The 25,857-nt window shown below is 44.9% G+C and overlaps 3 protein-coding genes across 3 annotated transcripts; 2 read left to right on the top strand and 1 right to left on the bottom strand.

Moving 5' to 3' along the window:
* Window positions 1–476: 476 nt before the first annotated feature.
* On the top strand, window positions 477–1,436 carry LOC133064577 (olfactory receptor 10Q1). Its single transcript, XM_061154859.1, is given in 1 exon segment — window positions 477–1,436. A coding segment is annotated over 1 exon segment (960 nt).
* Window positions 1,437–11,978: 10,542 nt separating this feature from the next.
* LOC133064572 (olfactory receptor 1S1-like) lies at window positions 11,979–13,653 on the top strand. Its single transcript, XM_061154846.1, has 2 exons — window positions 11,979–11,998; window positions 12,714–13,653. Exons 1-2 carry the CDS (start codon window positions 11,979–11,981, stop codon window positions 13,651–13,653), a joined length of 960 nt encoding a protein of 319 aa, XP_061010829.1.
* Window positions 13,654–24,647: 10,994 nt separating this feature from the next.
* On the bottom strand, window positions 24,648–25,592 carry LOC133064564 (olfactory receptor 9Q2-like). Its single transcript, XM_061154832.1, has one exon. The coding sequence runs from the start codon at window positions 25,590–25,592 to the stop codon at window positions 24,648–24,650; it is 945 nt and encodes a 314-aa protein (XP_061010815.1).
* Between the last annotated feature and the right edge of the window lie 265 nt (window positions 25,593–25,857).

Below are 25,857 nucleotides of genomic sequence, written 5' to 3'. Positions count from 1 at the left end.
TTAGCAGTAGCAGTAGCAGAGAAGATATAAAGTATATGGGAGGATGTGTGTAGGTTATAGGCAAACACTATCCTATTTTATGAAAGGAACTTAAGCCTTCATGGACTTTGGTATCAATCTCCCACAGATAACAAAGTACAAGTGTATATAACTCTTTAGCTAAATACAAGCAAAGAATTAGCCCTTGTCAATTGGATTTTAAATACCAGAGTTTAAAAGAAAAAAAAAAAAAAATGACATCTCTGTCATCAGAAACTTCTGCCAATTAGAATTTATCCCATTCATGAAGATTTCCAAGGGAGAATGTACCATGCCCTCTATTGTGAATTCATTTCCAAACATTGAGATTGGAAACTGGATACTAAATAGGCAATTCCAAATCAAAAGCAACGTTTTAAGTCCGTGATTCTACTCACACAATTAAGTAATTCAGGAGAGGAAGTCTGAGCGCCTTCTGGTCTTCTTCCGCAGGAGACATGTTTGCTAGGAGCCCTGTCCTCAACCAGTCCGGCCCCACGGAGTCTGTGTTTCGGGTCTTCGGCAGCGCCCCAGAACTCCAGGCCCTCGTCTTCGCCCTCTTCCTCGTCCTCTACCTGATGATCCTCTGCGGCAACGCGGCCATCATCTGGGTGGTGTGCACACACAGCCCCCTCCACACGCCCATGTACTTCTTCCTGTGCAATCTGTCTTTCTTGGAAACCTGCTACACCACCGTGGCGGTACCCTTGATGCTTTCCAACATTGTGGGGGCCCAGAAGCCCATCCCACTGGCTGGCTGTGGGGCCCAAACGTTCTTCCTCGTCACCCTGGGCGGCACTGGCTGCTTCCTCTCGGCGGTCACGGCCTATGACCGCTCCGTGGCCATCCGCCACCCGCTGCGTTACACGCTCATCGTGACCCGGAAGCTCTGCGTGCGGATGGTGGGCTGTGCCGCGGGCCCGGCCCTCCTCCTCTCCCTGCCGCTTCCCACCCTCGTCTTCGCCCTGCCCTTCTGCGGGCACCGCCGCGAAATCAACCACTTCCTGTGTGACGTGCCCCCGGCCCTGCGGCTGGCCTGCGCGGACACCCGCGTGCACCAGGCCGCGCTCTACGCCGTGGGCAGCCTCGTGCTGACCGCGCCCTTCCTCCTCGTTTCCGCCGCCTACGTGCGCATCGGCTGGGCCCTCCTGCGCATCCGCTCCGCGCCGGGCCGCCGCCGGGCCGTCTCCACCTGCTCCTCCCACCTCGCCGTGGTCCTGCTGCAGTAGGGCTGCTGCAGCCTGGTCTACCTGCGCCCCCGGTCCAGCACCTCGGGGGATGAGGACCGCCAAATCGCCCTGATCTACACCTTCATCACCCCCTTGCTCAACCCCCTGATTTACACTCTGCGCAACAAGGATGTCAGAGGCGCTCTGAAGAATGCCTTCATCAGTAAAGCAGCCTCAGACACCACTTGAAGGCTTAGGGGGCTGGGGTGGGTGTCGTCACTTGCCATCGTGACAAAGATAGCACTTTATGCTTTCCCACCCTGTGCCATTGGTTTGACTTTTTTGCCCTGTTTGCCCCAGGTGCACAACCTGTACTCCTAATAGCAGAGTCCAAGACGAAAGACTCCCTCTTCCCCCTGATAATGAGGCATGCTGGGACCTGGGACTCTTGCTTGCAGTGCTGAGTGCTTGCGCCTGGCTCGCAGAAGTGGCAGTGGGGGGGTGGGGGGGTTGGTCCGATAATGAGACAGCACTTGCAGCATTACCCTCCAATTAAAAATAAATTTTAAAAAATAAATTGGTATAACCTTTTGTAACAGAAAATTCGGTCCCTGCCCCCAATGCTGAGTAAGAGTAATGAGGACAACCTGGATATGTTCCAGTGTCTCCTACTTTATGGTCTATGGAAACTTGAATAGAATTTGTATCCTACTGTGTGTGAACATCGTATAAATCTTTATTATGTTGAATTGGTTCATAGTGCTTTTCATGTCTACTATATACTTCAACTGAAATGGCAACCCACTCCAGTACACTTGGCTGGAGAATTCCTTGGACAGACAGGCCTGGCAGGCTGCAGACCATGGGGTCGCAAAAAGTCAGACACAACTGAGCAACTAAACATCAACAATACCCTTCTACTTTTCTGTGTATCCATTCTATTAATTTTTGAGTGTTTGATATTGAAACTCTAACTAAAAATCTTAATTTATCTTCTTAAAAAGATAATTGTAATATATAGTGGAACTAAATGTAACTTTGTTCTGTATTTTCCAAGTCTTTTATAAATGTGTTATCAATACCTTCACAATTTAAAAAATAACAAAAAAAAAAAGAATAATGAGGATAAGGTTGTGAGGACAAAGGAAAGAGAAATTCATTAATTTGCCGGCAAACAAGGAGGGTTGCAGACCAGTATCTTGAAAATTACCCTCCTGCTCTCTGAAAGAGGGTAGGTCAATTTAAGGAGAACTATGAGGGTAGGGGTGGCAGGACTATGTGACCAAGGCTTCGCTGAGCAGGTCCAACTATTCTTAACATTCCTGTGATTCATGGCCATTGTGGTTGTCTGCCTTTAGTCAAGACACTCTCAAAGTTTTTCTGCCCACCACTTGGTCCTAAGCACCTGTGACTCAAGATAAGAACAACTAGCAAAACAGGAAAGAATTTATCAGCATAGTTAGTAGAAAAATCAGCATATGCACATTATTTGATTTAATGCATGAGTTAAAAGAGAAGGCTAGTTATTAAATTTTTAACTCTGTAGTCAGATACACCTTCTGAATGCCGTGTGACTAAGTACACCAAAGGCCTAGCAAACTTTCTATTCTTTGATTCAATAATTCTTATTCTAAAAGTGTAACCTCAAATAACTGAGTCAAACAAAAATGAAAATACAAGGCAGTTTCTTATTTCATTTAAAAAAGCTATTAAAATATAATTTCAAATATTGGATACAAAAATAGAGTGTACTTTGAATTATATTTAATATTTTATAATAAAGGCACTTATAAGTGATAAAAAACAAGGCACAAATCTTTATTTATAATTGGAACCCAATTTTGTAAAAATGCATATGCATAATGATGAATAGAAATACACCAAAAAGTTAACAGTTGTTATATGTGATTTATAGAATTATGGATAATCTTTTTCTTCTATATCCATTTAGGCATTTTTCATGATTTTTAATATAAGATTCTGTTACTCTTATAATTGGGAAAATAGTCATTTATAAGAGGAATCTGAGGCTCATATAAATTTATTTGACAAGTAAACTTTCCATCATCACGCTTATGATGTTTTCATGTTTTTCCTAAATTCTTAATGTTTTTCCTAGATTAACACTTTTTGTTTTGGTTACTTCCTTTCTTCAAAACTAGACTTAATGCTTTAAAATGTTTTAGATAATTTCAATGGTGATAAGGAGAACTAAACACGTGTTACTTATTCCAGGAACAGCTATAGATTTAACAATATTAAAAATGCCTTTGCTTTCAACTAAACATTAAAGAAGAGGAAGAAAGTTCTCTGGTGGGCAGGTTGCTTATGAACAAACCCAGGTCAAGTCACATCAGAACATAAGGAATCAATTAAACGTATATACTGAGCTTGGCATTGTTGAGAATTCGAACAAAAGTTTGCAACTGCATTTTCTTGTCTCCTTTCATTTGTACTCATTGTCACAAATCATAGAGAAAACTAACTTGGAACTCCAAAGGAAGGGACTTCCCTGGTGGCTCAGTGGTAAAGAATCTGCCTGTCAATGCAGGAGACACAAGAGACGCGGGTTCAATCCCCGAGCCAGGAAGATCCCCTGGAGGAAGAAATGGCAACCCACTCCAGTATTCTTGCCTGAAAAATCCCATGGACAGAGGAGTCTGGTGGGCTACAGTCCATGGGGTTGTGAAAGAGTCAGACATGACTGAGCAGTGCGCAAAAGGAAGAGTGTTGAAATGTTTCCTCGTTGGGAAGAAGGCTCTGAGGTGCTAATCGGTCCTTTCCATTGAATGACGGAGTTCCCCCAGTTACCTTCCTGAATATATTTTAGCTGAATGTAATGAGCTCCTCCTTCTTATTAATAAATTATTCCCTTAAAATAAGACTCTTTGCATGAAGATACTAGATTCTGGAATTAGAACACTGAGTGGAATATCAGTGCATCATGAGTCATATCACGGGACTGACATGTCAATCAATGATGTTTTCCTTGAGAAAATGATGGTTCCCCCTCCCCTACACATCCCGCCCCCATCCCCCAGCCCTTGTTAACAAGGCAGACTTATGGTAGCGTAAGTGGAAGTCAGAACTTGCGAGATTATTTTAGGTTTCTGGACAGGGGGTGGTAAGTCCCAGATAGATGCAACCGGCCTGGAGCATCATGGCTGGACTAAAGTTCGGTTTTGTTTTCTCCCACGTTAGATGATTCAGCAAGGGCCTTTGAGACTGTTGTTTTCTTTCCTAGGCCCAAAGACTCCTTCAGTTATCAGGGAAATGCAAATCGAAACCTTCAATGAGATAGCACCTCACAGCTGTCAGAATGGCTCTCATCAAAAAGTCTACAGAGAAGAAACTAGAGGTTACCAGCAGGGAGAGGAGAGAGGAAGGGCAGGACAGGGAAAGAGGAGCAAGAGCTACAAAATATGCACCTTTTATGTATAAAATAAATCAGATGCGAGGATATATTGTACCGCACAGGGAAAATAGCCAAAATGCTATAATAACTTTAAATGAAATACAGTCTACAACAATAATTGAATCACTATGGTGTATGCCTAAAACAAATATAATGCTACAGATAAACTACACATTAATTTAAAAAATAAACAAAATATAATTTAATTTAAAAACAAATAAAGCATAATGATCAATGTAGAGAGGTTACTGGTTCAGAGGGATCCACTCAGGTCAGGAAGAAAGTGGGGACCAACCAGGAAGTGTGACGTACAGAGTCAGAGGTTACGCCTGCATTTCTGACACCAGAACCTTAAGCACTGGGAGAAACACAGTCACGGTCTGATCGGTCCGTCTTGATGGGAGCTGTCCCCGTGTGTGTGTTCATGGCCCCCTTTGCTGTTAACACTGAGTCATTCTTCCAAGTAAAGGAAGCAGTCATTAGTTTATGTGCGTAAGATACTTTATACAAATCCTGTGAGAGATGTTCCAGGAAATAATAAATTATAGAAACAAACAAGTTCTTAACCTGGAGGTTTTGACACGACTCTGCCTAATGCCTCTAATTGTACTGGGAGACCCGAATGCTCACTTATCCCACTACCGCCCAGTCGTGTCCCTGGAGCGTTTTCCAGTGTCTGGCTGTTCTCTGCAGTCGACAATGGTGGTGGTTTAGTTGCTCAGTCGTGTCTAACTCTTACTACCCCAGGGACTGTAGCCTGCCAGGCTTCCCTGTCCATGGGACTTTCCAGGCAAGAAAACTGGAGGGGGTTGCAATCTCCTTCTCCAAGGAATCTTCTTGACCTGGGGATTGAGCCCGGGTCTCCTGCACAATGGGCAGTCCTGGGCATCGCGGGCGGGGGATTCCTTAGTGACTCAGCCACCAGGTCACCCCTATAGTCTACAGTACTTAGTATACACTAAAATACCTAACATTTGTAATTAGTAAGCAAATTTTAGATACCTGAACTAATGAGTAAAGAGTACTAAGGATGCTGAAAATATTTTAAGAATGACTTATAATCTTACACTTTTCCTAAAAATTCCCAGGAATTTCAATTTCCCATTCCCATGTGTTGAAGACCAAGGAAACCATACAGGGAGTGTTTGCCCAAGCACGTCTGTGTTATCCAGTTACAACTGCTGCAAGGGGAGGGGGAGACGGCTGGATAAGGAAGTCCTTGAACGCAAGAGATTATCATACGGCAATTCACCTTGGCAGTTTGGTTTATGGGTGTTGGGTGGGTTAGAAATAACCTGGAGTACACCCTCAAGAATCAACACAGGAGGTATTTTTATAACAATTATCTCTTTCTCTCAGCAGTGACTTTGAAAACCACATAAAATCACAGATTCTGCCAAAGAATGTTCAAACTACCGTATAATTGCACTCGTTTCACATGCTACTAAGGTTATGCTCAATATCCTTCAAGTTAGGCTTCAGCAGTGTGTGAACTGAGTCATTCCAGATGTACTAGCTGGGTTTAGAGAAGGCAGAGGAACCAGAGATCAAATTGCCAACATCTGTTGGATCATAGACAGAGCAAGGGAATTCCAGAAAAAAAAACATCTACTTCTGCTTCATTGACTATGCCAAAGCCTTTGACTGTGGATCACAACAAACTGTGGAAAATACTTAAGGAGATGGGAATACCAGACCAACTTACCCGTCTCCTGAGAAACGTGTATGTGGATCAAGAAGCAACAGTTAGAATCTTACATGTAACAATGGACTGGTTCAAAACTGGGAAAGAAGTTAAACAAGGCTATATATTGTCACCCTGCTTATTTAACTTATAGTCAGAGTGCTGTGTGCTTAGTCATTCAGTCGTGTCCAGCTCTTTGTGACCCCATGGACTGTAGCCCTCCAGGCTCCTCTGTCCATGAGGATTCTCCAGGCAGAAATACTGGAGGGGGTTGCCATGCCCTCCTCCAGGGGACCTTCCCGACCCAGGGATGGAAGTCAGGTCTCCCGCATCGCAGGCAGATTCTTTACTGTCTGAGCCACAGGGGAGCCCTATGTGCAGAGAACATCATGCAAAACCCTGGCCTGGATGAAGCGCAAGCTGGAACCAAGATGCCAGGAGAAACATCATCAAACTCAGATATACAAATAAACCACCCTTATGGCAGAAAGTGAAGAGGAACTAAAGAGCCTCTTGATGAGGGTGAAAGAAGAGAGTGGAAAAACTGGCTTGAAACTCAACATTCAAAAAACTAAAATCATGGCATCCAGTGCCATCACTTCATGGCAAATAAAAGGGGGGAAAGTGGAAGCAGTGACAGATTTTATTTTCTTGGGCTCCAAAGTCCAAAGTCCAAATTCCAGATGGTGACTGCAGCCATGAAATTAAAACACACCTCCTCCTTGGGAGGAAAACTATGACAAACCTAGACAGTGTATTAAAAAGCAGGGACATCACTTTGCCAGAAAATGCCCGTATAGTCAAAGCTGTGGTCTTTCCAGTAGTCATGTACAGATGTGAGAGTCGGACCATAAAGAACGCTGAGCACTGAAGAATTGATGTTTTTGAACTGTGGTGTTGGAGAAGACTCTCAAGAGTCCTTGGACCACAAGGAGATCAAACCAGTCAATCCTAAAGGAAATTAACCATGAGTATCCATTGGAACGACTGATGCTGAAGCTCCAATAGTTTGGACACCTAATGTGAAGGGCCAACTCATTGGAAAAGACCCTGATTCTTGGAAAGACTGAAGGCAGGAGGAGAAGCGGGCAGCAGAGGATGAGATGGTTGGATAACATCACTCAGTGGATGTGAATTTGAGCCAACGCCAGCAGGTAGTGAAGGACAAGGGAACCTGGCGTGCTGCAGTCCGTGGGGTCACAGAGAGTCGGACACAACTTAGTGACTAGACAACAACAACGGAAAATAGTACGTGTTTTAAATGTGATGGTGATCATTGCTTGGCCTTCTCTCTGTCCACTGGCTCCAATTTGTGAATTGCCCTAGTTTCCTTTTTTTGGTTTTAATCCAGTCCTCATGAGAAGGAAAGGTATGGCCCTCACAGCATTGAGCAAAGGAGGCTATTCAGCAGAGATGGATACAATCTTCAGAGACACAGACCACACACTTGGCTGATTTTCTTTCATGAAGCAACTTTAGAAACACCATGTTATGCCAGCACACAGTTCCATCATTTAGGATTTAGAGACGGCGGAGGGAAATGAAGAATATTAATCAGAGTCTCAGCATCAGCTACAGACTTGAGGACTGTGATGACATTCTTGTCTTGGTTTTTCCCTGAGGTGACTCTGTCCACCACCTTGAAGCGGGGGAGGTCTCAACCATGGTGATACTGCCCCCAAGTGGTCAAAAGTTAGTACTTCAGGAGTGAAAAAGAAACCTTTTAACTGTGCCTCTCCAAAGCTCAAAGCTGACTCATTGGAAAAGCCCCTGATGCTGGGAAAGATTGAAGGTGGAGGAGAAGGGGACGACAGAGGATGAGGTGGCTGGATGGCATCACCCACTCGATGGACATGAGTTTGAGTAAACTCCGGGAGCTGGTGATGGACAGGGAGGCCTGGAATGCTGCGATTCATGGGGTTGCAGAGAGTCGGACACGACTGAGCGACAGAAAAACAAAAAGCTCAGCCCAGTCTGACAAAAAGCTTATTTCATAGTATTTGATTATATGGGAGCAGAGAGAATTGAGAATAAAACATCTATCAGTTCAGTTCAGTTCAGTCGCTCAGTCGTGTCCGACTCCTTGCGACCCCATGGACCGCAGCACGCCAGGCCTCCCTGTCCATCACCAACTCCCGGAGTTTACTCAAACTCATGTCCATCGAGTGGGTGATGCCATCCAGCCAGCTCATCCTCTGCCGTCCCCTTAAAGGCTCCTTACAGGGACCCCTGGGCGATGACGAATAACAGGACGAGGATCACTGCTCTCGACAGACTGGACTTACACTTCCCTTATCAGTATTTTCATCGTTTTACAAAAAACGTTCCATAGAATCCAGAGCTATCGAGTCTAGAGACATATATTGAGAGGGCACGAACAGATGTGAGCAGCACAAGAGGTGGATCGTATTGGACACAAGCCTTATGTCACCCTCTCCTTTCTGACGACACAGTTCTCCTTCCAAACGCTGCTGCCTCTTTGCAAGCTCTCCAGCTGACCGGCACCCACATTGAACCTGGGCCACATGTGGCCACACCAATTCCCCACAGCTTCTGGACTCAGATCAACAGTCGAACTGAGGAATATAGTTCCTGACTTTCTCTGTAGCCACCGAGGGGCCAGACGATGCAGCTTGCAAGTTCAAGACAGTGAGGTCCGCATGGGGCAAGCCTTGGCAGACGGGAAGCAAGAGACGAAAAGAAACAGGATATGCAGGTGTCCCTCTCTGCTCTCCCTGGACTGATCCTAGCTGTGGTTTCTCCTCGCAGAGGAGTCTACTGTAATAAAGTTTATCTGATGAGTAATTTTCTCCAGCTCGTGCCCCTCGTCGTGAACACTCACCCTTGCGTAATTCATTTCACTGCATTATACTGCATCTAGCCCAGGCTCCGTTCCTTCTCTTGTCCTCTTCTTTACATCGTGGGATTTCATCTTCCAAATAAAATTTCAAGACTTAGATTCTTCCTTCAGGCTCTAAAAACGAGAAGACCCATGCTAAGATAGAAGTTATCATCGTCCCTTCAGGCTGCTGTAACAAAATGCCATAAATCGGGTGCCTTATAAACAACAGAAATGAATTGCTTACAGTCCTGGAGGCTAGAAGTCCATGACCAAGGCTCTGGCAATTCAGTGTCTGGCGAGAGCCTGCCTCCTGGTTCACGGACTGCCATTTCCTCATTGCATTGTCATGAAGTAGACGGGGCAAGGGAGCTCCTTCAGACCTCATTTATAAGGATGCTAATCCCATTCCTGAGGGCTCTGTCCCATGACCTAATCAGCTTCTAAGACCCTATCTCCTAATGCCATCACCTGGGGTCATGCTTCAAAGTGTGAATTTTAAGAGGACACGGACTTTGAGACCATAACAGTACTGGAGAAGGAACTCAAAAATATGCCTCACAGACAAGTTGTAGAAAAAAGGATTCTGGTTCCACACACATTTCTTTCCTAGTCATAACCAGACAGATGATAGATAAGTAGATAAAATAACTTGCCTTTGCTTTTTTCTCCATCACCCAGTTATTTTGAACATTAGTCATGAATTCAATCAGTCTATAGGTTAAGTCATTTCTCGTTAAGGGGGAGTAAGTGTTCTTGCCTAGGGTGAGAAATCACTGAATTATATTATGAAGCAGATGCAGTCATTAGAAGTAGGAGTCTATGAATTTTGATTGTGTCTCTGGTTATATACCCTCCCTTTCTCCTGTCTATCTCAGGGTCTGTATTTCCAGCCTTCCCAGTGTATCTGTGAACAACTGAATATCACTGCAGTCTGTTTCTTCCAGTCCTAAAAACCCAGAGTTTATTTCTTTTGTTTGCAACTGAGAGCCCCGAGTGCTGAATCCCTTCGTCCCCAGATTCCCTTCCAACACCGACCTTCACTCAAGTGGGAAGGAAACTGTAGTCTACCCGCTTCCGCGAGAGATGGCGTCTCTTTGGAGTCATAATCCCTAGTGCAGGAATTACCCTCAGTTCTCAAGGTATTTACTGTTTCCCCTCAATTAGGCACTAGAGAGGAAACAGAGAAGGAAATCTCAAAATGCTTGCCAGTTCACTGGGAACATAAGACACGCAGCAAACAGTTCAGTTGCTACAAAGAGCAATAAGCACCTAAGTCACAAACAGGAAATCACAGGTGGGAAGAGGCGCCTGAAGACAAAGAAGAAAACAGAGCGGCCGGTCTATTCCCCGTGCGCCTCACCGAGCCTGGGATGCGAAAACAGCCCTCTGTCCAGAGGAAAACCCTCAGGGTCACTGTCCCCAAGGACCTAGGAGGAGCTCCCTGTCCCGTGTGAGCCCGGCGCCGTGACTGTACCAGCGCTGCGCTTGGGGAAAGAGCCGGGTTCTGGGAAGAACACGGGACCTGCTGTCTGTCTCCCCTGCAGCCCTGCCCCCAACAAGCTAAGCTGCTGGTCTAAGCCCAGTGGCGTCCTGAGGTCCGAGCCTCTTCCAGAGGTGAGCCCGGTTAGGCTGCAGCGTTGCTGCTCTCAGCTAGCTAGGCAGGGGCCCCAGGGACTCGGGGCGGGTTTTGCAGAACTTCGGGTGGCAGGACACGTAGGGCAGGAAGGGGAGGTTAGAGATCGTCGCTCAAAATACACACTTGCTCATGCTAGTCAAGCGCAAACCAGCCCAGGGCTTCACCCTCCCAGACCCGCGAAGGCGGCTCCGTGTCTGGCCCCGAGGTTGGGTAGAGATGCCTGCTGCTCCTCTGTGTCTCTTTGGTTTGGCCTCGGCTCCTCTCTCCTACATCGAAGCCTCAGTCTCTCTCTCCCTCCATCCCCTCCCTCTCTCATCTCTCAGTCACGCTTCTCAGGGCCAGAGAGGCCTCGAGACCCTCTGTAGTCCCGGCCCCCTTTCAGTCTTCCCGGGCCCTGGGGTGGAGGCTTCTTTCTTTCTTTCTTTCTTTTCCAGCCTCTTCATGGAAAGAAAAGCTCGTGGAGACTTGGCTGTCTCTCTAATATTTTAAGGACAGGAATTTCGGGAATGAGTGGAGGAGAGCGAGAAGTGAGAAGGAGAAATCAGGAAGACGGGAGCAGCGCGGCTTGGCTCTGCAGGCAGTATTCTTCCCAGGAAGCCGCAAAGAAAGCCACGTTGGGTCCAACCTCCCTTCCCTGACCCAGGGTGGGATCTCGGGAGGTCTCAATGTCTTTCTGCTTGCTTCTAGTTTTTAAAAATAAGTTTTACCTTGGTACTAAAGGCCTACTTCACCAGGGATCCAAAAGCCCAGCCCAGTTAGAAACTTCAGTCTCGCGTCCTTCGCAGCCTGCGTCCTCCCTTCTGAGCCGAGTCAGCTCTGCGGCGTGGGGTGTGGCGCAGGGAGCCGTAAGGGGAAGACAGGCAGTGGAAAGGGGGCGTCTTCTCTCTGCTGCCGTGGAGTACTCGGGGGTGGTGAGTTGTGGGTGGCAGGCCGGCTCCATCGTGAGAACGCTTGGGATTCTTCAGAGGCCTTTCAGGGACTGCTCCACGAAGCATTTCCTTGACAAGGGCGATGAGTTTTCTCCCTGATCTCTCTCTGACTGCCGTTTCCTAAGACAGCCCCTCCCTGACCCCTTATTCTATAACCTCCTCTACCCCAAAAGGCTCCTTCCTGGTTGGAGTCCCAACAAGGAGGCTTGAGCTCAGCAACTTCCCGCAGCTACCACTTGGCCTGTGGGCAAGTCACGCTGTGTCCCGTGTGAGGATAGATGCAGGATGGTCCTGCCATATAAGCAGTGAGCAGATCCACTGTGCTTCCCATCTTCCGACAGAGAGGAAAACACAAGTCTTTAGGTTCTTACGTGTCCCCTGAACGTCTCCATCCACCTAACATCTAAGCACGAACGAAGTAAAATTCTGGTCTCCCCTTCGTGTACACATTCTCCAAGAACAGTTCTTTTGGGGGAGAGTCCCCCTAACTTGAATGGGGAGGAGCACCCACATGACAGTATATTCCCGTAAGGGTTCCTAACACTTAGCTGTTTCTACTTTTCCAAACTCTTCACTTTAATGACTCTTCAAAAGGATGCAGGTGAATGGTGGCAAAGGTCTTAGGACCAGTTAGTTCATTTTTAAGTAATTCCTTCAGGGCTAATCTAGCATCTTCAGAAAACAGAGCATACATCACTTATTGTCTCCAATTCAGGGCATCTAACCACATTTGAAGCCAACTGTAAAAATCACACTCAGAACCATGTTAGAGTTTAAAACATATTCATCAAGAAGTATCTATCATGTCCTCAACTTTTCTTTCTAAGGCATTTCTTGAGTCTCTGCACTGCTGACGGAGTTTCTTATTAAGTAATGTTTCTCACCCTTCATTCCCCTTCAGCCTAGAGGGAGCACCCACCTCCCCGCCATGACCCCAGAAGAATGGTCCCACACTGGGTTTTCATGTGGGGGTGAAGACTTTGCGGTCCTTTCTCCAGATCAGCAGAAATACGTATGAAGGAAACCAAACCAAATGAGCTTCTCTGAGTTCCTCCTCCTGGGACTCTCCAGCCAACCTGGGCAGCAGGAGCTCCTCTTTGCGCTTCTCCTGGCTATGTACCTGGTCGCCGTGGTGGGGAATGCGCTCATCGTTATGGCCATCGGCTTGGACCCTTACCTTCACACCCCCATGTACCTCTTCCTCGCCAACCTATCCTTGGCTATTTCCTCCATTTCCACCTCAGTCCCCAAAATGCTGATGAATATTCAGACCAAGAGTCAGTCCATCTCCTATGAGAGCTGCATCACACAGATGTATTTCTCCATTGTCTTTGTTGTCACTGACAACTTCCTCTTGGGGGTCATGGCCTGCGACCGCTTTGTGGCTATCTGCCACCCTCTGAGCTACACGACCATCATGGGACCCAGGCTCTGCCTTTGGCTGACCGCCACCCCCTGGGCCCTCAGTAATGCCGTCGCCCTAACACACGCCCTTCTGCTCCTCCGATCGGTCTTCTGTGACGGCCACGCTCTCCCGCACTTCTTCTGTGACTTGGCCCCGCTGCTCAGGCTGTCCTGCTCAGACACGGCGGTCAACGAGCTCGTGCTCTTTGTCGTGGGCTCGTCGGTCGTCACCCTGCCCTTCGCCCTCATCCTCGTCTCCTACGCCTGCATCACCAGGGCTGTCCTGAGACTCTCACGCCCAGAGGGGCGGTGGAAAGCCTTCTCCACCTGTGGCTCTCACCTGACAGTCATGTTCCTCTTCTACGGGACCATCATAGGGGTCTACTTCTTCCCCTCGTCCCCTGACCCTGACAACAGAGACAAGATCGGGGCACTGCTGTTCACTGTGGTGACCCCCATGATGAACCCCTTCATCTACAGCCTGAGGAACAAGGACATGAAAGGGGCCCTGAGGATACCCCTCCATGGGAAAAAGGGTTCCCCTGTGATGCCCTGAGCGTCTGAATTCCTTTTGTCCCCACTGCAAAATGGATGATTCTGCTCAGAGTTCGTAGCATAGACGTGATGGTTTAACTTTTGATGAACTTTCAGAAATCTGTCTCCTATTCCAAACTCTGAGGGTTTGGGGATTTTCCACACAGCACTGACTTTTCTAAACAAGACCCTTAACCCCCATGGTAACTCACAAGAGTTCTACACATCTTGATTATAGTCTGTGTTACTACTAACTTTGGTGCAAACTATTTATAAATTAAAAAACAGAGCTGTAATTTTTTAATAACAAGCACATGGAGTACCTACAATCTAGTTGTTGCATCTTTGAGGACTGTTATCATTAATTCCTTTATTCAATCTAGCTTTCTCAGTGCCAGCTTTCCTCATAGTTTGTTTCACCAAATTTGCTATTCACACAAGATGTTTAATAGTTATAAAAATGAAGAGGCCCATGTTCAAATAATTTGGGGCATCTTTGAGGTAAATGGAGCAAAATTTCTTAACTAGATGATTTCTCAGAGCCTTTAGTACAGTATAAATCTCCAGGAGCTTAGGTACGCAGCATTTCTCCAAACTAAACTCATTCTGTCATAAAGAACACGGTTCATCACAGAGATAGATGGGACTGGTGTTGTGCAAACCACATTTTTGGGAGTGCATGCCGATAGAAAACCAGAGAGCATGTGTACAGAAGACCTACTTCTAGTCTTGACTCTGGCCACAAGCAGATGTGAGACTTTAGGCATGTCAGCTCACCTTCTTGACCCTAGTTTCTCATCTGCAAACTGAGGCCACTGATCACAGTTGCTTCCAACTGAGGGTGCCTACAGGGATTTTCCAAAATTCACACCGTCAGATGCTGCAATGCCTTTTCTGCTCGATCGCCTGCAGTGGTCTTGGATTCAGATTGCCGATCAAACTCACAAGATGCACCAAGAGTTCAGCTTTAAGCAACCATCAAGACAGCATGCAGGACAGCCATGCAACACAAAGTGACAGCCAGGTGGAGATCCCATGAGGCACAGACCTGCCTTCTACATACCTCACTCACTCCACACTTGGAACGATGATCATGAGAGAGAAGGCAGTGGGTATGGACCATCGTGAGAAAGAGCTGGAAGTCAAGGAAACTTCATTTATTTGTTTATTGCACAAAGGCCTCAGGGGTGTGCAACTAGGCCCCATTTTCTAGCATACAACTGCATCTCATCAAATAAGGTTACTCATCGATTACAGACCCCCCCCGCCATGACCAATTTAAACAGATGCAAGTGCCCTTGTCACCTCAAAGCCATTTCAGCAGGACTTTGGAGTGTCTTGGATCCAATATACACCTTTACAATTCTTAAGTTAGTTGCAAGAGGAATTTGATGGCGTGTCAAAGCTCAGACTTCTCCAAGGCTGAGAAGAGGCTGCAAATCATCTTTGACGGCTTTCCCTCCGAACCCTTGCCTGGATCTATTAGCCCAGACTCCCGTGAAGGAACCTGTTCCCTTGTATTCCGAAAATGCCTAAGTTGCACTCCAGCTCCAGGATTTTATGAATGTAGATGCCTACTGCCTAACGGACACGTCCTTCACACATCCATCTTAAAAACACCCTGTGGCCAAGGAGGAGAGTTAACAAAACATTAACAGCGGCCGTGGCAGGTTAGGTTTTCCAAGAATGGACGCGACAACATTTCCGTTCCACGTGCTCTTGAAGGACTGGCCACTTCCTCATCAAGAGGTGGAGTCTGAGGCCCTCCCCTGAACCCGCAGGACTGTGGGGGTGGCTTTGACCAACAGAGGATCCCAGAGGGGTGCTGCGTGATCCCCGAGGCTCTTAGAAAACCCAGTACACGTTCCTGAAGCACTCCCTCAAGAATGCACTCTGGGGCCTGAATTAGCATGGAAGAAGTCCCTCTATTCTGAGGTCGCCCTGCTGGAGAGACCAGAAAGTCAGAGAGAGATGCGCAGGGTGGACCGGGTGTTCCAACCGACAAGGCTTTGAGCCTTCCTGCCAGGCACCCGCCACGCGAGGGAGTGAAACTCCTGCTGATCCCAGCCTCAGCTCTGATGGCAGGTACCTGAGTGAAAACTGCCTGGTTGCATGTCAACTCTGAGAACTCTGAGGGATAACAATAAAATGACTATTATTAAGTCCCTTACTTTTGGGGTTTGTTATACAGTATGTAACAAAATGCTGGTTTTGTTTCATGGGATAGAGTGATTAATATCACATCCTATATCGTTCTGGGGTTTCCCCAGCGGTGTCGGTGGTAAAGAACTCGCCTGCGCTTTCAGGGGATGTAAGAGACGTGGGTTCAATCTCTGGATCAGGAAGTTCCCCTGGAATAGGAAATGGAAACCTATTCCAGTATTATTGCCTGGAAAATTCCCTGGACAGAGAGCCTGGCAGGATACAGTGTGTGGGGTCACAAAGAGTTGGACGTGACTGGGTACATACATACCACACCCCTGCCACACACACACACACACACACACACATTATTTCATTTTAACATTTTACTGTAGCCACCATTTTAGGAACAAAAAGTGCTTTTTTTATATTAAGGAAGATAAGCTGTCTTGCCTATTAAGTCATCATGGATACCATGGTACCAGAATCTTCTCAGCTACATAAACATCAATAAGGCAGAGCTATAACTTTGTCTCTTTATTCTGGTTTTATCGAGCCCATGTTTGATGGAATAAGTACCATGATGGTCAGACCTCCGTCATTTGGTTTGAACTGGGCCTCATCCCCATGGGCCTGTCCTGGACCTATATTACCTCTGTCTTATAGGTCCTACAGAAGGTGCATTCATTCTAAGATATTGCTCCATCTGCTGTGAGTAATGGAGAAGCTGAGTTGGCTAGAAATAGGCTTGAATGCAGGTTGGAAGCTTGCCTGAAAAATTAAATGAAGATTAAGTTTGGGACACAAAAGACAGTTGATTAAGGAAATAAGGAATCACAAGCTTTTATGAAAACCTTGACAGGTTTTCACAGAAGAAAGGCATAAATCTGTACCTAAATTCTTGTATTTCCCTGAATCATTCCTCTATTCGTCATTTTCAACAAACACCTATTATAAACCTTCTGTTCACCAGGCTCTGAGTCTGGCCCTGGTTCAAAAGAATGAATAATTCAGTCTATACCCTTAATACACTCACAAACTAAAGAGAGAAACTGACAAAAAATTTAAATGATTTTTAAGATTTGATAAACAAAGACAATATTTAGGCAATAATTCATGTCATTAGATTTAGAAAGCATACAGATTTGTTCAAAGCACAGATAAATTGAATTTTATGCCATAATTGTTCTTTTGTGTTAGTCTTACTTGAGAAAAGCTGACTTGTGGTTCTATGAATAAATTAACAAAAACCTCTGCTATTTAACTGTAGGTAACATAAATGCCTCAGAAATGTGTAGGAAAAAATTCATATATCTAGTAAGAATAATTTGTAAAACCTACTGTATAAAGTGTCAGTAAATGTCCATATATTTATTCACTTAACAAATAATTTTAGTATTTAGTGAGAGTCAAAATAAGGCAGCACCATTTCTTTCCCAGCTCTTACTTTATAATGCATGAGACGGACAATGAACATATAAATAAATGTTGGCCATACTATGAGGGAACTAGAAGGCCTGTGATAAGAAGTGAAACGGGATCAGGGGACAGACAGTGTCACAAGCTGGAATAGCTGTTTTAGGGAGGGAAGTTCAGGGGTGGAGGAAGGCTTGTCTTAGGTGTTTGAGCTGAGACCTGAATAAACTTAAGGAGTAAGCCATGAGTCATCTTGAGGAGTAACATTCCAAGAAAAAGGAAGAGCAGATCCTTTAATAAATAAAAAAAGATCCTAATATGAGAACATGTCTGACGTCCTGAAGGAACAGTAAGTGCACTGGACTAGGGGGAAAGGGAGGGTACATAGATATAGTCCTGGAGGTAGTTAGGTACCCAACCTGCTTGAATCTTGGAGATCATAGCAAAGAATTTGCATTTTATTTAAATACTTCAAGTACCTAAATCCATAAGACGGGATGAAATTACCCAAGGAGTGACCTCAGAGGGAGAGGAAGACCTGCGACTAAGTCCTGGATGACTCTGATAGTCAGAAGTAAGGAGCCAGCAAAGGAGGCTGAGGAGCAGCGGCCCAGGAGGCAGGGAAACAGACCAGAGTCAGGACGATGGAGGAAGGAGGTGAAAGCTCTTCCAAAGAAGGGGGGTCACCTGTCTCAAACCCGCAGGGGCCACCATCACTCCGGAAACCACACGTCCCCATCTGCGCTCCTCAGTCCATGCTGCTCTCATCCTTAGCCATCTCCCCACCAGATCTACATCCTCAGGGCTGAATTCAGATTGGGAATGCCTCCTTCAGGACATATTCCTCAGAAGATGGCAACACCTCAGATTTCTCATTTGCCTCTGTCTTGCTTCCATGGCTTATGTCTCTCTCTGTAGTCTCTTTTTAACAGAGGAATTCAGATGACTCAGAATGACGAATCCCATTTAAAACTGGCCTATGACTTTAGGCAATACCCTTGGTGACCTTTTAATGAGCTAAGAATACTCAGGAACATCTTCTACTTTCTTTGGTAATCAAAGGATTTCTCACTGTGATCAAGTACAGTTTCTCTTAGAAACACAAGAATTGTTTAACATTTCAAAAGCAATCAATGTAGCTCACCATATTAAAAAACAAAAAATAAAAAACTGTGTGATCATGCTAATGGATGCAGAAATTGATTATGGGCAAAATCCATTATTCATCCTTGATTTTAGGGGGGAAAAAAATCTCTCAATAAACTAGGAATCAAAGGGAGCTCCCTTAACCTGGTAAAAGTCATCTGTGAAAAATCTGCATAATGAAAAGTGAGAGACTAAAAGTGAAAGTGAAGTCACTCATTCGTGTCCGACTCTTCACGACCCCATGGACTGTAGCCTACCAAGAATATTGGAGTGGGTTGCCATTGCCTTTTCCAGTATGGATGTGAGAGTTGGACTATAAAGAAAGCTGAGCACCAAAGAACTGATGCTTTTGAACTGTAGTGTTGAAGAAGATTCTTGAGAGTCCCTTGGACTGCAAGGCAATCCAACCAGCCCATCCTAAACGAAATCAGTCCTGAGTGTTCATTGGAAGGACTGATGTTGAAGCTGAAACTCCAATACTTTGGCCACCTGATGTGAAGAGCTGACTCACTGGAAAATATCCTGATATTGGGAAAGATTGAAGGCAGGAGGAGAAGGGGATGACAGAGGATGACATGTTTGGATGGCATCACCGACTCAATGCACATGAGTTTGGGAAAATTCCGGGAGTTGGTGATGGACAGGGAGGCCTAGAGTGCTGTGATTCATGGGGTTGCAAAGAGTCGGACTTGACTGAGCGACTGAACTGAACTGAACTGAGGTGATGGATGTTAACTAATTGTAGTAATCATTTCAATATATATAATCAAATCATTATTTTGTACACTTTAAACATATACTATATGTCAATTACATCTCAATAAAGCTGGAAAAATTAAAGAAATAAAAATAACAAAAATATATAAAATAAAATAATATGCCACAGGCTCAGAAAACAGCGCCCAAGGAGAACTTATGGTAGCAAATTTGGAATTAAAACACAGAGAAACATTGTATCAAAGGTTCTAGCCAATACAGTAAGGCAAGAAAACGAAAGTCACTTAAATTAGAAAGGAAAAAAACATTATTTATATGATTTTCTAAGTAGAAAATTCATTGGAATCGGCAAAAAACTACTAGATTTAATAAGTAAGTTTAGCAGTGTTGTCAGAGCAATATAAAAAAATCAATAGCATTTCCACAAGCATGGAACAGTTGAAACTGAAATTTAAAAATCAATACCATTACAATTGCATCAAAAGTAATAGAATATTTAAGGATAAATCTGACAAATGAATTGAAAAATCTATACACTATAAAGTACAAAACACAGAAATTAAAGAAGGCTAAAATAAAAGGAGATGCATCAGTCTTATGGGTCAGAAGAATCAGTATTGGTATTATGTCAATTGTCCCCAAATTGATCAATCAGATTCAATGAAATCTCAATCAAATTGCAAAAGACATCTTTGCATAAATTGAAAAATTGGATTTTAAAAATGATATGGAAATTCAGAGGGCCTAAAATAGTTAAAATGATTATGAAAATGGCTGAAGTTGAAGGACAAGCACTGCCTCATTTCTGACATTAGTATTCAAGTCAGTGGGGTACCGGAGTAAAAGCATACAAATACATCACTGAAACAGAAGAGCCCAAACATGGGCCCACATACACGGACAACTGATTCTTGACAAAGGCGCAGAGGGAATTCAGTGGAGAAAAGACAGTCTTTTCAACAAATGATGCTGGAACATCTGAGTGTCCATATGCAGAACTGTTCATTTCAACCTAAGCCTTGTTTCATATACAAAACTCAACTCAAAATGGGTCCTGCACATAAACGTAAAACCTAAACTATAAACTTCTAGAAGACAAAGGAGGAAATCTTTGCGACCATGGAGACAGGCAAATGTTTCTTAAATATGATACCAAAAGCACAATCTATAAATGACAAAATTGATATGTGGGACTTCATCAAAATGAAAAGCATTTACTCTCTGAAGGACACTGTTAAGAATAACACGAGCTCCCGACCTCCACAGTTTCCATCCCCGAGGCCCTGAGGAAGAGGAGGGGCTTAGGGAGCCCTGCCTTGTCGTGTACCATCAATAAAAGTACCCTAGACCCAGGGAAAAAAAAAAAAAAAAAATAACACAAGCAATGATGTAGAAAATGGGAGAAAATATTTGCAAATCATATATCTGATAAAGGACTTGTATCTAGAAGTATAAAGAGCTCTTACATATTAATTATAAGAAAACAGAAAGCCCACTTAAAACAGGCAAAAGATTTGAACAGACTCTTCACAAAAGACTTACTAAAGGCAAGTGACCACATTTAAAAATTAAATATCGATGTAATTACTCATCAGGGAAATGCAAACTAAAATCACAGTGAAGTACCATATAAACCCACTAGAAGGCTAACATTAGAAGACGATGGCCATACCAAGCGTTGAAGAGGATGTGGAAGGTGTGGAAATGCGAAGTGATACAACCACTTTAGAAAACAGTTTGGCAGTTTCTTAAAAAGTTAATCATACATCTCCCATATGATCCAACAATTCTTGCCCTAGATAGTTACCTGAGAGAAATGAAAGTGTGTATCCATAAAAGGACTTTTCAGGAGTGTTCACAGCAGCTTTTTTTAAAAGAGCCAAAAACCAGGAACAACCAAAATGCAGATCAATAGGTGAAGGAATAAACTAACCATGCAGTGGTTAGTATATTCATGCAATGAAAGAGCAATAACAAGGGATGAACTACTGATACTCACAACAACACTAATGCATCTGAAAATAATCCTGCTAAGTGAAAAAAGTCAAGCATTTCATTTATATAAAATTTACATAAATTCTAAGACACTGTAACTAATGGATAGTGAAAAAAGCAGATGAGTGGTTGCCTGGGTTTATGAAGGGGTGGGTGGTGGGAAGGGGCACATTCAAGAAAGTAGGATGGGGCAAAAGAAACTTTGAGGAGTGATGATATGTCCATTATCTTCATTGTGGAGACAGTTTCCTGAGTGTATTCACATGTCAAAACTTACCAAATTGTACACTTAATATGCAATTTATTGCTTGTCAATTCTGCCTCAGTGAAGCTGTTTTTAAAAAGTTTTTGTAAATCAGAAGGGATTTCAGGCACATCCTTTGAATCATATCTGATGAAATGATAGATGAATAGGTAGATAGATATAGAAAATATATATAGATAGATGGATATAATAGATAGATGATAAATAGATAATGAATAGATGATGATGATGAAGATAGATGATAAATACAAGAAAATAATAAATTACATGTTTTAATGCTGTTAAACGGTGGGAAATAGCAATGATCCGTGTTTGGAAAGGAATCTTGACTTCTTAGACAGTCATTAAAGATGGGAAAAGAAGATATGGAGATAAGTTTGACAACTGTTTGAAGACCTCATGAAAGTGAAAGTGTTAGTTGCTCAGTCGTGTCTGACTCTCTGTGACCCCACTGGCTGCAGCCCACCAGGCTCCTCTGTCCATGCAATTCTCCAGGCAAGAATACTGAAGTGGTGTCATCATTTCCTTCTCCAGGGGATCTTCCCTACCCAGGGGTCGAACCCAGGTCTCCTGAATCGCAGGCAGATTCCTTAGTGTCTGAGCCATCAGGAAGATAGTTCGGAGACCCCATGCTAATGAACTACTTATTGGAGGACGCTTTGACTCCAGAGGTGCTCTAGAAGGTCTTTAGAAGTCAATAGTTCATCTGAGTCAATCCTGCTCTTTCTGAGGGAGCTGCAAATTCTCCGATTCACATCACTGCCCTACAAGAAGGCAAACATCAGTTCCATGAATTTCATATCTATGTCAGTCCATTAGACGCATCCACGCCAGCCCAGACCCACCAAACATTGAGACCAAGAAAGCAACTGAAATTCAGATGCCTCTGAAGCAAACTGCAACTGAGTACTATGGCCTGAAGAAAGAGAGGGAAAAATACAGAAGTGTGGATATCATTTAAGAGGACATACTTTGGACACTTGAGATCACATCTTCCCTGGTCTGTCAGTTTCTTGATACTTGGGCAAGTTACACAGTCTCTTTGGGTCTTAATTTCTTCCTTTTGGAAATGAGGTCAGTAATAATTACTTTCCATTAAATTTGTTGGGAGGACTAAAATAAATGGTTCATGTAAAGCTTTTAGCCTAGTGTCTTCTGTTAGCTTAAGTGTGCATTTAAATTTATGCCAGCTTGATGACTAGTTTAAAATCTACTAGTGAACTCTTTACTTCAGAAGGTGTCTGGATCCAAGGCTAATCCTGGCCCAGGAAATACTGTTCCAGATGGTTCTGAAATGAAGATGTCCACTGATCAGCTGTGGGTCCCTCCACCCATCGGTACATGTGCACTGTGAGGTCTGGGACAATCACCATGAAAGTGCTGTTTATGAATTCACGTTTATGCTTATGAACGCCACCCAGCACTTTCCCACCCTCTACATGCGCCAAGCTGTGAGGACAAATGAGATGCACGTGAAACCTGGCCCACAGTAAATGCTCAGTAAATCTTACTTCATAGCTGAGAAAGCAGGCTGATAAGCCTTAACGAATCTGAAGCCATAATGGGCTAAGAAGTGACAGACTAGACACTTTGGTACCAAATTCTGAGCTCTTTCCACAATACAAAAATGCCTCTTATCACCTATGACAAAAGCTGATGGGTCAGGGAACAACACATGGCAGCTAATATTTGAAAAATGATCAAGATGCTCTCCATGGAGTTGCATCACCGCAAGTGAAGTGATTTGCACAAAAACACGAGCAAAGGCTGATGTGTGAATCCACATCTCTTGGCCACAGCTGTAATTTTCTCCCAGTATCTTCCGAAACATGTCCACCCAACTCTTTTCTAAAATTTTTGTTATTATGTCCTTAAAATGAAAGGTCCTAGAGTTCAGAAGTCACTGCCTATTTAATCTGTGCACTTCATTTTCTCATACACAACTGCATGTGTACACACACACACACCCCCCACACTGACACACACTTCCATATTACAAAGTACCAGCACATCAGGGCTATAAAATAAATGTTGCTGACTGCCTCCTACCTCTACAGACTAGCCTTTTATCTTTTCTTCACCAGGTAAGAGGAAAAAGAAAATGGCAATAACAATAAATTCCAGACTGAGTAATTACAGAGGGTGGGAAATAGATCGTAGTAGGAGACTGTGTGCGTGGCAGTGATGGGCTCAGGTTTTGGGTGGGGTGTGAGGGAACCTCACTCTAGCCTTTGCTCGCTGACTTTGGCACAATTACTCAACTCTAAGTCCCCAGGGGCCTCCTACACCTATAAAGAAGGAATAATAACAAAACATGCTTCACAGTGTTTTGGAAAGAATTAAATCAAATAATTCCTGGAGCAGACATCACAATTCCTGGAAGGTGATAAATGCCTAATAAATCTTGATCATTGCTATCTATCCATCATTATCATCACTAATATTCATATTATCATCATTCAAAACCCACAGAAGCAATAAGAAGAGAAATAGTGAAAACATAAATGATGGGGTTTGGAAAATCCCTTTGGATCAAAACATAGTTGCATTGGTAGATAGGTTTTTTTAATTTGTTTCATTCATCAGTTGTGCCAGGCAATGCATTACAGTCAACAGATGCTAGGGAATAAGATCGACATGGTTCTTACCCATTCATGCATTGAATCCTCAAAATTATGGTCCTTTACATTAGGTAAACTCACTTGGCAGATAAGAAAACTCTGACGGAAGAACTTGGAACTTAAAGGTTGACACTGGAAGCTTAGATAAATTCATACACTCAACAAATATTTATTGAGAGCTTTTTGTGTGGTCGGTGCTTTGCTAAGCCCCGGGGCATACAGAAATGAATCTCACAGATAAAAGTGCTTCCTCTCACGTGGTTCACTTTCTAGTTGTGAGGACTAGACAATATCAAATATTTATAACATAGCGCATCAGATCCTGACAAGTATTATGTGCATGTGTCCTACTCTTCTCCACTCTTTTGGATCCTAGGACTGTAGCCCACCAGGCCCCTCTGCCCAGGGGGTTCTCCAGGCACAAATACTGGAGTGGGACAACACCATGCCCTCCTCCAGGGGATTCTCCTGACCAAGGGGTTGAGCCAGCATTCCCGCATCCTTACAACATCACAGGCAGACATTGTTTACCACTGAGTCACCAGGAAAGCCCTGACAAGTGTTGCATGACACCGTAAATCAGAAAATGGAGATGGAATGTTAGGTGCCAGTTTAATAAGGTCATCTGGGGAAAATCTCCCCAAGTAGGTGATACTTGAGGGAAGACGGGAAAGGTGGAGCAACTAAGGAGTGACATAGCTGATGAAGGCCCATCTAGAACCTTCCGGAAACCTTCGATCGGCCCAAGGATTTCAAGACCGCCTCCGTGACCTCCTTGTTCCGCAGGCTGTAAATGAGAGGATTCAGCATAGGGCTCACCGCCGTGTAGAGCACGGACACCACCTGGTCGGCCTCCGAGGACTGGCCCGTGTTGTCCCGCAGGTACATGAAGATGAGCGTCCCAAAGAAGAGCGCCACAGCGGCGAGGTGGGAGGCGCAGGTGGAGACGGTCTTGGCCCGGCCCCCGGGGGAGCGCATCCGCACGACGGCCAGGACGATGAACAGATAGGAAACCGAGATGACCAGGATACAAGCGGGCATAACCAAAACGGCGAACACAATGATCACCACCTCCTGGGTGTAGCTGTCCCCACACGAGAGCTTTAGCAGAGGCGGGAGGTCGCAGAAAATAAAGTCGATCTGGTTGCTCCCGCAGAAGGAGAGCGTGAAGGCGGTGACCGTGCGAATCAAGGCGCTGGAGAAGCCCGCCGCGTACGCCGCCGCGACCAGAGCCCAGCGGGCCTTCTCGGTCACGATGGCCGCATAGAGCAGGGGGCGGCACACGGCCACGCAGCGGTCGTAGGCCATGATCGCCAGGAGGTAGCAGTCCATGGACGCGAAGAAGGTGAAGAGGAAGAACTGGGCGGCGCAGCGCGCCCTGCAGAGGACCATGCCGCGTTCCAGCAGGACCACCAGCGCCTGGGGGACGACGGTGGACGAGTAGCAGATGTCCACGAGGGCGAGGTGGCCAAGGAAGAAGTACATGGGGGTGTGCAGCCGGCGATCCTGGCGGATCAGCAGGATCATTCCACAGTTCCCCAGCAGAGTGAGCAGGTAGAAACCCAGAAAGACCGCGAAGAGCGGAAGCCCCCAGGCGGGATGGTCAGCAAACACTGTCAAGAAGAATTCCGTCACTACCGTGGAATTCCTCCCAGGCATCCACTCAGCGGTTTGCGGGTGAAGGCGGAGAACCCAGTGCCCCATAAGGGGATCCCTGAAGAGACGTTCAAGCCATTTTAAAGAAAGAGATTTAAGCTGAGTGTCCGATAGATAAAGCTCTGGACATCAACAAACTTGGCAGCCTACTGTGGAAATGGGCAAATACAGGGCTCACTGCCGTATAGGATAAAAAGTCATGAAAGCGCCCACCACATATATTGACCACAACTTATCTGTCCTTTCATCAGCCCATGGACATCTAGGT

The sequence above is a fragment of the Dama dama genome, chromosome 1 (genome assembly GCF_033118175.1).
Source record: "Dama dama isolate Ldn47 chromosome 1, ASM3311817v1, whole genome shotgun sequence".
Classification (NCBI taxonomy): Eukaryota; Metazoa; Chordata; class Mammalia; order Artiodactyla; family Cervidae; genus Dama; species Dama dama.
Note: the sequence above shows the minus strand (reverse complement) of the source record. Positions and strands in the feature narration are given on the sequence as shown.

Excerpts from the sequence above, each read along its gene's own strand:
- LOC133064572 (XM_061154846.1), top strand. The coding sequence starts at position 11,979 with ATGGTCCTGCCATATAAGCA. Across the intron at positions 11,999-12,713 it reads ATGGTCCTGCCATATAAGCA|GAAACCAAACCAAATGAGCT; the intron begins GTGAGCAGATCC and ends ATACGTATGAAG.
- LOC133064564 (XM_061154832.1), bottom strand. The coding sequence starts at position 25,592 with ATGCCTGGGAGGAATTCCACGGTAGTGACGGAATTCTTCTTGACAGTG.